We start from the raw sequence: 13,608 nt of genomic DNA on the forward strand, positions 1-13,608 counted from the left end.
TGGCACAACTGACCTCTTTCTCCCAGCCGAACTGGACAAGTCTACACAGTATTCAAAAAGAGACCAAAGAATCGACATGCTCGGGTCACAAGCCGCCAAAGAAGGCATAGGTAACAGTCAGGGACACTATCACGACTCCGGAGGCCGCCCTGGCATCACAATGTCCAGCACACCGACTGAGGATGATTTTCCCGATGGCGGTCTCCAAGCTTGGTTGGTGGTCCTTGGCTGCTGGTGTGGCATGTTCTGCACATTTGGGCTTGTCAATTGCATTGGTGTCTTTGAGGCATACTATGTTAGCGACAAGGGCCCTCTGCATCAACATAGTCAAGGGGATGTGAGCTGGATCACGTCCTTCCAAGCTTGGGGGATACCCTTTGGCGGCATTATAGTAAGCAGTTGCTATTCAGAATTAGTGCGGCAGATCTTACTGACACAAACGCCGCAGTTCGGCCCTCTATTTGACCGGCTGGGCCCTAGATGGTTACTCATCCCTGGTGCATTCGTTTACGTGTTCGGTTTGATGATGATTTCCATATCTGATCAATACTATCAGATCTTCCTGTCGCAGGGAATTGTGGCAGCATTTGGCTCATCTGCTGTTTTCAACTGCTGCACCTTGTCAGTGGTCTCTTGGTTTAAACGTCGCCGCGCCTACGCGTTTGGAATCATGGTCTCTGGCTCATCTCTCGGTGGTGTTATCATGCCAATTATGATGAACAAACTTATACCCCGTGTAGGCTTTCCATGGACTATCCGCATTGTTTCTTTCATGATCCTTGGTTTGCTTGTCATTGCCGCGTGCACCGTACGGTCACGATTGCCGCCTCAGCCCAAGCCTTTCAGCGCATCGAGCTATCTTTCAGGTCTCCGCGATCCAGCTTTTACTTTGACGTGTCTGGGATCCTTCTTTTTCTACTGGGGTCTGTTTATCCCCTTCAATTACATCATTCTTCAGTCCGAAGAGGCCGGCATGAGCCGAGAGACTGCGCAGTATCTGCTGCCAATTATAAATGCCGTTAGGTAAATTTCTGAGCACCGACCTTGCATTGAGATATTGACTTGGATGCTAACCCGAGCAATTACAGTATACCTGGCAGAATCATTCCAGGATTCCTAGCCGATAAATTCGGCCGCTATAATGTGACGATACTCGTATCTGGAATCACCTCGATATTTTGCCTAGCCCTCTGGGTCCCGGGACAGAGTCAGGAGGCGTTGTTCGCATTTGCGGTGATGTACGGCTTGTTTTCGGGGAGCTTTATTTCGCTTGCACCTACTCTGGTTGCTCAAATCTCCGATATCCGCGAAATAGGTATTCGCCAAGGTACATGCTTTGTCTTTCAATCTTTTGGCGCCTTGACCGGCTCACCTATTGCTGGAGCAATCACCGCACGCCAAAATGGTTCATTTCTGGGCCTTCAGCTCTTTTGTGGGTTTTCATTGTTTACATCAATGGCTGTCTACATTGTTGCCCGAGTTGTATTGGTCGGTCTAAGATCAGCTAGGGTCTAGGTGTTAGATTTCTCGCCCCCCAGAGTATTGGGAGACTCTGCGAACAGTGCGAGATCTTGTCGTATTATATACTGATCAGGGACTGTCGGCTGGCTATGTGTCGACCGGTTCGTCGAGTCAGTAATCTGGTTCCTTAAGCGGCGTTGTGGAGGCGGGTGTAGATCCAACACTGCACTATCGTTAATGGTTTATGTTGCAGCGCTCAAATGGAGAATTTCCGTTTCGGAACCATTGGAGCATTTGTGGAATATACTATGCAAGAGGCAGAATGGCAGAAGAAGACAGCATTACTTTATAGATTATACAGTTACATATATACACGCCCTCTGATGGGCTCAGACACATCATCCGATGTAAAGGTACAATGATAGCACTCCTGTTGCACAGCCCCAACACCAGAAAGAGTGTAATTGCCAGGGTCCAGATCCCCCCTGATTCGGTTGGAAAATGCCATCGGAGTCGGGTCCGAATATGTACCCGCGACCTCACCCCACTGCACCGGTTTAAGTGCGTGGCTAGTACCGTCAGCAGCTGAAGTTGTAGGATGACAAGCAGCGCTGATTGCCGCGCTGTGCTGCCCTGCAATTGGCATGGGTGACTTGAAACGACGAAGGCCCATCAACATTGAAACGACAAACAGTAACCCGCCGACGGCAATGGCGAAGATAATGGCAACTGGCGAATGGCCGACGGTTATGAGTTGGCCATACCGACTCGGGGTGCCGTCCATATCGAATGGAATGACTTGTACGAAGAAGAAACTTTGCGACACCAGCCAGTGCATGACTGCAGAGACAATCAGGAGCGGGACGCTGTATCTATATGGGAGTGAGAGGTAGTAAGTAGACCGTTGCTCGCCACCCTGCGGCCAGGATACTCGCAATGGTTTGCGAGCTCGGCTGTAATTGTTGTATTCGACAGCACCCAGCATGACTGTCAACAGGGCGTTCAGCATGAAGTACGCGAGTGAGACGAGGATTTGTGGCAAGTTAGCCAACAGAACCATAGAGAATATCGCTGACGTCCCGCTTTGACCGTGGAAGTTCCCTAGATTTGTTGCTGGGCTTGGTTCGCCGAGGGTGGTGTCCCAAATGGTCCTTGAGCCAACGGACTTGTAGTACTGTGTCATACCTAAGTGAAGAAGGTAGGCTGCTGGAATCATAATGCAGACGAATCTGGAATGTTAATATACGGCTCCTGATCATGGCACTGGGGTACCTACATGGTCATTGTGAGTACCCACCGTCCTGTACCCACGGCCTGGAACCACCATTTTTGAGAAGGGAGTTGGAGCGGGAGTTTCGAGTCTGAGATATCTATAGCACCATCCTTGGGCTTTTTCTTTGGCTTCCTGTGCCAGCCACTCGTCCCTTTATTGATTAATGACTTGGAGAGCAGGCAGCACCCTGCTGTCGTCGGGTCTGGTCGAGTAAGATAGGATGAAATTGCATCCCCGATAGTCATGAAAACATCGTCCCTGCTATCAGAGGCCGTGAACAGGGCGCAGATAAGCTTTATGATATTGCACCCGATTACAATGAGACATATCGGAGGGCTAAACACCAACTGGCAGCTCTCCTCTACTGGAACTGTCAGGCAATGTTCGACTGGGTATGTTTCTGGCAGTTTGGCCGGATTCATTCCCCGCGTTTTACATTGCGCCGTATGCCCATAAATTGTCACATTTCCGGGAAAAGAGGCATTGACCCAGTTCGATGGATTGTCAAGTTCCGCCTGCAGCTCATTTTCATACAAATTTTGGCTGAGAAACTCATTCAGCCGTATGGTGTCCGGCGTACTATCAGGGAAATCAGGCGTGTTGAAATAAATCTGCCCCGAGACGTTGTGGAAGCCAAACTGAGTAGGAACCTGCATCTGTATGGTTGGGGTCGACCACTGCAATGGCTGGATAGTCCATTGATCCTCGTTTAGCATGCTACTTGCAATGTCTTTGCTGCAGTCACTTTCCCCACCACACATCCATCTGTAGTCGCTGCTGTCTCCGCCGGTGAATCCTGCCTCATTTCCCCCAAGCATAAACACCACGGGCTCGCCCTCTGGCAGTTCTTTTTTTGTAACCAGGACAACCAGCCTCTGGCCGGATACATAGTCCTGCGCAAAGGTGTCGATGCACTCTTGATTAGAGAGCGTTTTCAGATCCGACCGGCCTAGCTCGGCGTTGAGGGCTGGTACATCCATACCAATAAGCGTGGTGCAGTTGTTCCAATCTTCTGTTCCGCTGCTATCCACAGGGCCACCAGTCCCTACAACGACGCTGTATTCCGTCGGCCCAAAGGCGAAGAAGATGGCGGAGTTGTAAATCATATGAACGGGCAGCGATGTAATCAGCAACAGCCCACCAAGCAATTGCCTTTTCCCTCGTTGTCTTCGAACCAGGTTCCAGATATTGGGGACCCCAATTGCGACGGATCTCCGCTGACTGTGGGCTTCGTCGACCTGCGCACGCGATGGGGATGCGAGACATTGCATGCAGTAGTTACTGGCACCAAGCATGGCCGTGCTTAAGATATTAATCACAAGGTGCAGTCCTGTCGTCCAGTTCTTTGACCTGGAACAGCTCCCAGTATAAATCGCTGCAAAGGAGAAATCATTTGCACCATTCCTAGAATATGCAATCCCGGCCGCGATAATTGTTAGGATGATATTGATGGAGAGAACCGTGCCCATAACCCAGGAACAGAACACAATGCCCTTCGTCCACGAACGGCTGTTGGGTGTGCTTTCACCTGCATTTTCCGGCTCAACCTTGGTCGCGGTGTCGGACATCCATGTCGAGAATGTCAGGGTGGACACGAGGCTGCGTTTCTGTCCGAGAGTGTCTGTACGGCGGAACATACTGCCTCGCGGTCGAGGGAGACAATACCCTCATTGCATCCGCATGGAGAGAGGAAACATTGTCAACTCAGGCAGGGGATCGGTTGAATTTTCAGGGTCTGAAGGTGAGATTTTGGCAACAGCGAATCTGGTGTCTGATGTGGAACTGGACAGGGCTGTGCTGGGGATCGTCACCAATACGAGCAGCTGTTTCGCTCATCTTCAACCCGCCAAGATCGTGGAATTCAAGATGACGTCGGCAGGAGGATGGCGCAGCATTTAACTTGATATAGAAATATAGCAGAAGCCATCTTCCTTGCGATGTTCAGTCTAATTCACTAATGCAGTATTTATACGGGTTCTCAGTCTTTACAACCACCAGCTGCCAAGATGACCAGGGGAACATGTACGAACATCGTCAAGAAGTGTCCCAGACTGTGAGCAGGCACAGTTTATCCTGTTGTCGTTGGGGGCCGTTGGAGGCACCCACCTGGGGTACATAAAAATAGGCATTGACCCGTGCACAAATACCGTCCAGATTTATCTTGACCAACGCAACAGGGACCAACATACCTTCCCAACAAAAAAGCTTCAACAATCGCCATGAGAAACGGACCATACGCTTGATAACCTCTGTGCTTGAACAGGACGAGATCATTATATGCCCTGACGACCCCGACAGTAGCTCCGCTCCCAAATGCTTGATGTACTTACAGTTATAGTGAATCCGCCTTGAAGCGAATTCCTGTTCTTTGATATACTAGCTTGGCAAGTTCAGAGGACCTGGCGACAATGCTGCTCGTCAACCACTAACTGGCTGGGTGGCTCGCCAGGCTTTTGATTCGCTGCAGGAACCTCTCCGAGTTGGACAGCCAAGGCCTCATCAGACTACAGTTTCTGGCAAAGACAAGGACGCTACAACTGGCGAAGTTCAGCATCAGCCCTACAAGCGGACTTTCCTGCTATTCCCAGGCGTGGCCAACTCGACGCCCGGCCTGCTGCCCCTAAAGATAGCGATGTCGGTTGGCGACTTTACATTAATCCCCATTGTTTGGATAGGACATTCCTAGTCCTGTGTTGAACGAGGCAGCTTCGTCGAATATTTGGCCGAGCATAATATGTATATCAGCACTTGGGTTTCCCTTATAGTGGGCCGGCTATTTGCGGACCTTAGGGTTGCGATGTCCTTGTCATACTTGATCAATCTTTGCACCTTTGAAGCACGTCTCGCCGGTCGAGTCTCTTAACCCAGAGAGCAAGCCCGCAAGGCAGGTTAACCGCATCATGGATGCGCGTGTTGAGTCTCTGGGCGAAGCCACCACTGCGGGTGTGGCTGCATAACGGCAGATGAATATTCGGTCTTTAGTGAAGACCTTCTGTGCAATCCATCGTCCGATGCTAACCCATATTGTGAAAGTAAGTAACAGTGCCTCTTTAGTTTAGATGTGGCCCCTGTCCTCATCATCCGGTAGCATACTGGGGTATACCGGCAGAGAAGCAGCCCGTTTAAGTATACTCAGAATGCTTGGAGCAAAAGGTAATAGAAAGATAATATTAGAAGTTAATGAGATTCATAGTGTAGTATTACAATATATTAACAGTAAATTACCACTTCCCAGCATCAGCCAGAATGACATCCGAGGCCTTCTCAGAGATCATATAAATAGGCAGCGCAATATAGTAACCAGGGATCTTGGGAAAGACACTGGCATCAACAACTCTCAGTCCATCAACCCCTCTAACACGGAAATCCCCATCCAAAACCGCCATCTCATCGTCATCCTTTCCAATCGGCGCAGTGCAGCAAGCATGATGCCCCCAGGCCTCCTTCTTAATCCAATCCTTCATCTCCTTCTCATTGGTAACATTCTCGCGACCAGGCCAGGACTCAGTGAAATCCCCATCCAGCGGGACAAGGTTATCGAAAATATCCCGCGAGAACTCCATAGCCTCATAGACAGCCTGTAGATCCTTCTCGTCCGCACCATCGGTGGTAACACCCTCGTCAAACGAGCGGAAGTTGATGAGCGGCATATCCCTGGGATCTGTGGAGCGCAGCTCAACCGTGCCTGCATTGTTACGGGAGCGAGACTTCAGCACAATCCACGCCCAGTGCTGGGCGTCCGAGAGACACTCCTGCGGGAAGCCAGGGTAGTATCCGATGAAGTTACCAGGGGCACCAGAGATCAGCAGATCCGGCTCGTCGTGTTCGGCGACAGACGACTTCTTGATAATGGCAATAGCGATGCCGTTGGTCATGTACGTTCCCTTGAAACCGACACCGTTCTTCCAGTCCTCGTAGCAAGGGTCAGGGGTCTCCTCAAGGAACGTGCACTTTGTGGTTAGGACGAAGTCTGTAGGGGATTTGCCGATGAGGGTTGTCTCGTAGCGGTCCTGCATGTTCTTGCCGACGCCGGGGAGGTCGAGAACTGTGTCGATGTTGTGCTTGGCCAGTTCAGCTTTGGGGCCGATACCGCTCAGCTTGAGGATTTGGGGCGTGTTGAATGTTCCGGCGGCGAGAATGACTTCCTTTGATGCGAAGGCCTTTCCAGGGGTTCCGGCCTTTGCGGAGCCAGCGCGGGGGTCTGCACGGTAGAGGCTCTTGCCCTCGAGGTAGTCAACACCAATAGCACGGGGGGTAGCACCGGATGTATCGAAGATGACATTCTTGACGAGGGTGGTGAGCTGCAGATCGAGCTTGTATCCCTCCTCGATGGTGTCCATGATGAAGTCCCGAGGCCCCGTGCGTTTGTACTCTGGGACCTTGACAGCGAGAGGAACCTGGAAGAGTCCCATATCCTTGTCCCTCCACGAGAAGCCGGTGTTGAGATCGCGGCCCAGAATGCCTGCCAGGCCGGTAACAGTGTTGAGGACCTTGCCAACGAGGTTCTGGCCTGCGGCTGTACCAGCGGCAATGACGAGGGAGAGGAGCTTAAGATCTTCAACGACGAGGGTGAGCTGGGTCAGCGAGGTCTGGAGCCAGCCGCCGAATCCGTGGTTGACGATGTCGCTTGGGGCATAACGGTTGTCTTCGAGACGCTTATAGTAGTCGCGCATGTTGTCGGCCTTCCAGGTCTCGTTGCCTGTCAGTGCAGCGAGGTCGTCCCAGTCGCGCTCGTACGGGTAGATTGTACTGAACAGTCAGCATTGCTTTTCATGGTCGTTGGCAGGAAACATACACCATGGCATTGTGCGTCGTGGATCCGCCGAGAGTACCAGCACGAGGATACAGAATGCCCAGCGGTTCAGCGTCCTCAGGGGGGTTAAGCCCTCGGTACAGCTCGCCGTCAGAGGTCCGGTAGACCATCTTGTGGTCTTTCTTTTGCCGCTCGAGATCCTCGTAGTGGTTCACGAAGTAGTCCCATCGCATCGGCTCATAGTCAGTAGAGTGCAGCTGCATAGCCGGAATCTGCTGCGGCAAAGCATCACCCTGGTCGTCGCCAGCGTCAATCAGAAGGACCTTGTGTCCACCGCGTGCCAGACGAGCAGCAAGGGGGCCACCACCAGCACCAGAGCCGACGACGATATAGTCATACTCGGCGCTGGAGTTGGAGCTGCGATGGGTGTGCTGGTGTCCATGGACTGCCAGGACAGGGTTCCATAGCAGGCTGGACAGCAAGGAGGCGATGCCAAGCTCCTTGACCAGCATTGTGACAAGCAATGGAGAACTGAATGGACAAGAAGGAACAAACGAACGACACAAGGCTGATTACGCGCAGAACGACTTGCAAAAAGAAAGCACACGCACCGTCCGCCAACAAAGCTGGGCGGCTATATGATTATCATACAACGGTATTATAGCCCCCAGTATACTCCGGCGCCCCCTGTCCATGGTCGACGGTATCTCCTGACTACGCTCTACGGAGTCATACTCGCGGAGAAAGCTCGCGACGAAGGCCTGCATGAAGCGGAAAGTCTATCCGCCTTCACAAGCCCACATCCGGGACTTCCACAGTTCCAGTTCGCGCCGGCACGTTGGAATGAAGGATTCGACCGGTGTAGCAGAGTAATACGGCCAAGGCGCCAGGCCTCTCATCTCTGTCCTGAATAGGAAAGAGACGCACCGGAACGGCGGCCCAACAGTCTTTAGCGCAGACTTAAATGAGACGAAAGTTAGCGCACGCAGCTGTGGAGAAGGGACTCCCCACTAGGGCAGGACCTGAGTCTTGGCCTCTGCGCCGCAGAAGGTTGGAGTCCAGAATCGCCGTTGCTTAGCCTGCTACTGGGCAGGCTGGTGCCTGTGAGAATCCTGCAGAAAGCCAATTTCGCCTCTCCTATCCACTATTACGGGATGGACGTTGATCCCCAGGGTTGGAGAAGGCCTTTACTACGTTATAGCCAATGCAGTATCCCCAATTGCCCCTATATACTGTCTTCCAGTGGAGTCCCTTCATAATAACACGGCCGGAGAAGAAGGGGACAATATTTCCGACGGACAATGTCATTCTCAGGCCCCCTCCCCAAGTACCCACTGCAAATTACTAAATTCAACGAAGATCTCCATTATACCCCGTGGCGAGGCTTATTTACAACCAGTACGAAAACAAGAATTATCTAGAACCGCCCATGATGCTCCCGGTCATTGCTGCTGAAGTTGCCCGAGCTCCCATTATTTGCCATATCCACCAACGGCACAAAGTGATCGTCCCCGTGTTTCAGTGCACTACGGGAACCTGTTCCGGTTGACTTTGTCCTACCCCTCTGGGATGTGCCAGCTTGCGTATCCCCAAAGATGGACGGCATAATGCGTCGGAACAGCGACCGCAGAGCCGGCAGACAGGCGCAGATCACTCCAACATGGACTTCAATGGTGCTCCAGTAGCCCACTTTCACGTAGTCCCCTATGCACATGTCAGGGGTATGCTCTCCTGGACCAGCGGGCGGGGAACGGCACTTACAGGTGAGGTTTTGAGTGTTGGCGAAGACGATCAACGCGTCAAGGCGGATGACACTGATCAGGGTGACACTAACCATCATTGTCAGCGCCACTGACTCTGTCTGCATGGGGAACGGGACACTCACAAGATTCCGAGAGAGAACATGCACATAACAAAGGCCTTCTTCCGCCAGGACAGATTGAGCATCCAAAGCTCGCGCAGAGGCAGTGCCATGACCATGACATCGAGGATGATGTTGAAGATAGCAGAACACCAGACCTGCCCGTTGACGTTGTTGCATTTGAAGTTGTGCTCCTCATCCCAGCGGAGCCAGGCGCCCTGGACCGGGTTGCACTGGAATATCGTAATGATGTTGAACACGAGGATGTAGCAAACGTTGAGGCCAATGGCGCCGTATATGAGCCTCCTAATCTCGCGGCGGGGGAACACGCGCAGATAGAAGCAGAGAATGGATATCTTGGTCATCCCAACCGCGGTGAGGTAAAGCAACTCATCCCAGAAGTAAACCTGTGCTGTATTAGCGATGCGACTTGGAGTGTATGACTCGACTTACGTAGAGAATATGAGTGATCTTGTCGAATGGCACCCTCCACATATCAAGACCAAGCCCATCATCGGCCACTAAAGGATCACATCAGATCGGACTCCGCGAAGGATGAGGAATACTCAGTTACTTACAGACCCACGACAAGACTGAGAGCGGAATAACGCATATCTGAACATGTCAATATAACCGTCGAACGCTCCCAAATTAATAGACGTACCATTGTCAGCCCCATGGTCCAGTCATCCCAACCAAGCTGCCCTCCACAGCAGGGAAGTCTGGCAACAATGCGCAAAGCAAAGGCAAGGAACGCCAGTCCTAAGCCCGCAAGACCACATATCGAAACGATATGGGTGCGGTCGCGGACGGGCATATCGCACATCGTGTAGGTGACATTTTTGGTCGCTGTCCCGTCAGAATGTGCACTCTGTGGAAGTGATACGAGACTTACTTAGGCCCTGGCGAATGGTGCAAGCGCCCAGCACGCAGGTCTCGACGTCTGCATTAAAGCCCGGGTCTGTACAGAGACAGGTCTGGTCTGTCGCAGCGCACGGAGACGCAGGAATCGCTTTCATGAAGCATTGCAGCTGACACTGGTTAGCGCCAACTCGTCAATATGAAACTCGAACGTACAGCACATGGCGGCAAAGCCTTGGCCAGATCTTCCATGCTGGCCGCTGCAGCCATGGTGCAGATGGCCAGAAAGGCCACAATTGACCACAATCGCATCGTAAAGAATGGAAGAACGCAAAGAAAAAAAGGAATAAAGGAGTGACAGGAACAATAAGAACAAGAACAAGAGCAACAAGAGCAACAGGGATAAAAGAGGGACACGAGGGAATGAATAAAGTTGGTAGGATGCTTTGCTCGGCCTGAGACCGGCAGCTATAGCCACACATCTCCCAACATTATGCGTGGACTGAATCGATCCTCAGAGCCAAATAGCAAATCAATAATGATAGGCGTCCAGCCCTGCCACGAGCAGTTCCCGTCCATGGGCTTGGGGCGCCGCCAAGCTGCATTAGATGAATAGTTCTCCTGTTCATCCCGTATAATTTGGCCATGGCAGGGAGTGGTTCTCATCGTGCACAGTTGCCCTAACCAGTGCACCGGTCGAGCTGCATAGGTGCGAGTCATGGATTCTGCAGCCATCGAGAGATTCGAGACTGTGCTCCTTATTGCGATCTGCAGCAGCCAGCCAAATTGGTCAGGAGCTCAACGACTACGTGCCGCCCCTACCCCAGATCAGAGCTTGTTGACACGGGCCACTTATTTCCTGTCTGGCTGTCATTGTCCCATCCGTTATGGGGCTGCCCGACGCTCCACTGGCCGGACCCGAAGAATAGCCAGCCGCGTCGACGGCTGCAAAACTGGGCCCGGAGCCCCGTTGTGCGAGTTTGTCGTGAATCAGGCAGGCTGAGTCCGCAAAAAAAGGTACCTTTGTCAAGCTCATTTGTGCCTGTGATGCAAAGTCAATTATTAAACTGCGCTGATCAATGCGTTCGCACTCTGTGTGGTTGTCTTGAACCCCTGCCTGCCGGTTCCTGCTGCCATGAGTTCCCTTATATCGGTGCCTGTTGATTACTGAAACACCGCCTCTCATTCGTTCTGACTTTTTTTTCTTTTGTTCACTTTCAAGTCTCTCCTTAACACCATGAAAGTGTGGTCGCTCGCTCTGTTCGCAGCCTGTGCTGCCAGCTTCCCTTCCTTTGAGCATGGACATAGCCACAAGCGGCTCCATGAGCAGCATCTGCAAAACCTCCCAGCGGAGGTTGTGGAAATGCTGAAGGAGCAGCAACATGAGAAGCGTCTCTTTAGTTCTATGGACGAGCCCATTGATAGTATGAATACTCCTCTCCGTAGGCCCAGTCGTAACTGACCAGATAGTTACCGGGGAGCATGCTTTCCACCCTCCTGACTATGAGAATGGCGACCAGCGCGGTCCCTGCCCTGGGCTCAATGCTCTCGCGAACCATGGGTATATCCCGCGGAGTGGTGTTGTTTCAGTAGGTTGCCAGGACTATTAGTCGGTCGGTATTAACTAACTGTCGCAGTTCTTTGAAGTCGTCCCCGCCATCAACAAAGGTACGGTGCCCGAGGGATCATCTAGGGCTTGCTAACTCTTGCAGTGTATGGAATGGGCGTCGACCTCGCCCTGATCCTCGCCACCATGGGCCTCATCTCTGTCGGCAACCCCCTGTCTGTTAACCCAGGCTTTTCTATCGGTGGCCGTGATAGTGGCGTCAACAACATTCTTGGAAATGGCCTCGGCTTGCTCGGTATGTAGTCAATCTTATCCATACACCCTGTCGAACACCGAGTAACGTTCGTCAACAGGCGAACCCCAAGGGTTGAATGGCTCGCATAACTTTGTCGAGTCGGACTCCTCCAACACCCGCGACGACCTCTACGTTACCGGCGACGCTGCGACGATGAACATGACTCTCTTCCGCGAATGGTACGCCATGGCTGACGAGAACGGAACTTTCTCTCTGGACACGATGGCTAAGCGCGCCGCGATCCGATTCGAGCAGAGCAAGGCTACGAACCCTGACTTCTATTACGGACCTGTTACTGGCTTCCTTGCCCGTAATGCTGGATATCTCTTTGCAGGCAGGCTGTTCAGGAACCACACTAAGGAGAATCCTGATGGCGTCTTGAGTATGACTTCCCCAGTTGCTTTTTGATAGTCGCTAACGATGTATAGCGAAACAAATTGTTCGCAACCTTTTCGCCGTGTACGGAGACGATGATGATAACCTTGAATACCGACGAGGCTGGGAGCGTCTCCCTGAAAACTGGTACAGGAGGCCTATGGATTGGGGTCTTCTCAACCTCAACGTGGACCTCCTCGACTGGACCATGAAGTACCCAGAGCTTGCAAGGTGCGCTCATTACCAATTCCCCCCACCTATATAAACCATATTAACAGTACTAGCATCGGCGGCAACACGGGCACCGTCAACAGTTTCACCGGCCTCGACTTGTCCGATCTCACCGGCGGCGTTCTCAACGCCACCACCCTCCTCGAGGACAACAACCTCCTCTGCTTCATCTTCGAGATCCTCAAGTTCGCCAGCCCCAATGCGCTTGCTGGTATCTACCAGACTCTTGCAATTCCTCTCGACTTCCTCACTAAGGCCCTGGCCACCCCGCTGCTTGACCTGGCTTGCCCTGCGTTCCAGGATATGCAGCTTGGCGGCAAGCCCGCGTGGGACGCTATCATAGATTTGTTCCCTGGTGCGGCCAAGACTACGAGTATCCTGTAGGGGTGGTTTGACTGTCCAGTGTATTATGTTATTATATTCCCTTCTTTCCTGGGCTCCGATGTGATGTGCCCTTATTATGATAGGGTCGTGAATGAGGCGCTTAGGTTATTTAATTAATTTATATTAGAATAATTTCTGTTTTAAAACTTCGTTAGATGTCACGCTCGTAGCGAACAAGAAATTCCTCTTCGTGCTGTTGTCAGGTTTGGTGTATGTACATATGAATATATATATATATACATGTACGCTAAGTGCAGTTGAATCGAACACCCAGAACTGCGAAATATCTGCAACGTAAACGCCAATTAAACTCTTAACTTTGTTTATACTTTGATCTATTGAAACAACTCGACCATAAAAGCCACTAGCGGTCTTAGCGATCGTCTTTATTGCATTATACGCATGATCTTTGATCTCGTATTCTTGCCCCATATTTACCTTGGCGGCACCAGTGGCGCCCGAACAATTAATAAGGTGGGAGAGCAAACGGCGGCCAGTGCGCTCCCCAGGGGGCACACTGCAAGTGTTCATCCCACAAAGCCGATGC

At 51.8% G+C, this 13,608-nt stretch overlaps 4 protein-coding genes across 4 annotated transcripts; 2 read left to right on the top strand and 2 right to left on the bottom strand.

Moving 5' to 3' along the window:
• Positions 1 to 160: 160 nt before the first annotated feature.
• On the top strand, positions 161 to 1,515 carry ASPVEDRAFT_87855 (uncharacterized protein; the record flags this gene model as incomplete). Its single annotated transcript, XM_040818182.1, has 3 exons — positions 161 to 391; positions 449 to 1,023; positions 1,089 to 1,515. The coding sequence occupies 3 exons, from the start codon at positions 161 to 163 to the stop codon at positions 1,513 to 1,515; spliced, it is 1,233 nt and encodes a 410-aa protein (XP_040672319.1).
• A 307-nt stretch (positions 1,516 to 1,822) lies between these two features.
• ASPVEDRAFT_87856 (uncharacterized protein) lies at positions 1,823 to 4,371 on the bottom strand (the record flags this gene model as incomplete). Its single annotated transcript, XM_040818183.1, has 2 exons — positions 1,823 to 2,690; positions 2,738 to 4,371. The coding sequence occupies 2 exons, from the start codon at positions 4,369 to 4,371 to the stop codon at positions 1,823 to 1,825; spliced, it is 2,502 nt and encodes an 833-aa protein (XP_040672320.1).
• A 1,532-nt stretch (positions 4,372 to 5,903) lies between these two features.
• On the bottom strand, positions 5,904 to 10,618 carry ASPVEDRAFT_65223 (uncharacterized protein). The gene is made up of 10 exons (XM_040815785.1): positions 10,426 to 10,618; positions 10,244 to 10,379; positions 10,013 to 10,197; positions 9,927 to 9,963; positions 9,802 to 9,869; positions 9,373 to 9,755; positions 9,249 to 9,316; positions 9,015 to 9,191; positions 7,530 to 7,932; positions 5,904 to 7,483 (listed from the first exon to the last, which is right to left on the bottom strand). The coding sequence occupies exons 1-10, from the start codon at positions 10,519 to 10,521 to the stop codon at positions 5,956 to 5,958; spliced, it is 3,081 nt and encodes a 1,026-aa protein (XP_040672321.1). The 5' UTR covers positions 10,522 to 10,618; the 3' UTR covers positions 5,904 to 5,955.
• Positions 10,619 to 11,337: 719 nt separating this feature from the next.
• Positions 11,338 to 13,159, top strand: ASPVEDRAFT_45923 (peroxidase family protein). The gene is made up of 7 exons (XM_040813421.1): positions 11,338 to 11,633; positions 11,680 to 11,798; positions 11,847 to 11,877; positions 11,922 to 12,071; positions 12,130 to 12,453; positions 12,500 to 12,677; positions 12,731 to 13,159. The coding sequence occupies exons 1-7, from the start codon at positions 11,447 to 11,449 to the stop codon at positions 13,059 to 13,061; spliced, it is 1,320 nt and encodes a 439-aa protein (XP_040672322.1). The 5' UTR covers positions 11,338 to 11,446; the 3' UTR covers positions 13,062 to 13,159.
• Positions 13,160 to 13,608: the final 449 nt, after the last annotated feature.

The sequence above is a fragment of the Aspergillus versicolor genome, assembly GCF_001890125.1.
Source record: "Aspergillus versicolor CBS 583.65 unplaced genomic scaffold ASPVEscaffold_11, whole genome shotgun sequence".
In the NCBI taxonomy this organism is placed as follows: Eukaryota; Fungi; Ascomycota; class Eurotiomycetes; order Eurotiales; family Aspergillaceae; genus Aspergillus; species Aspergillus versicolor.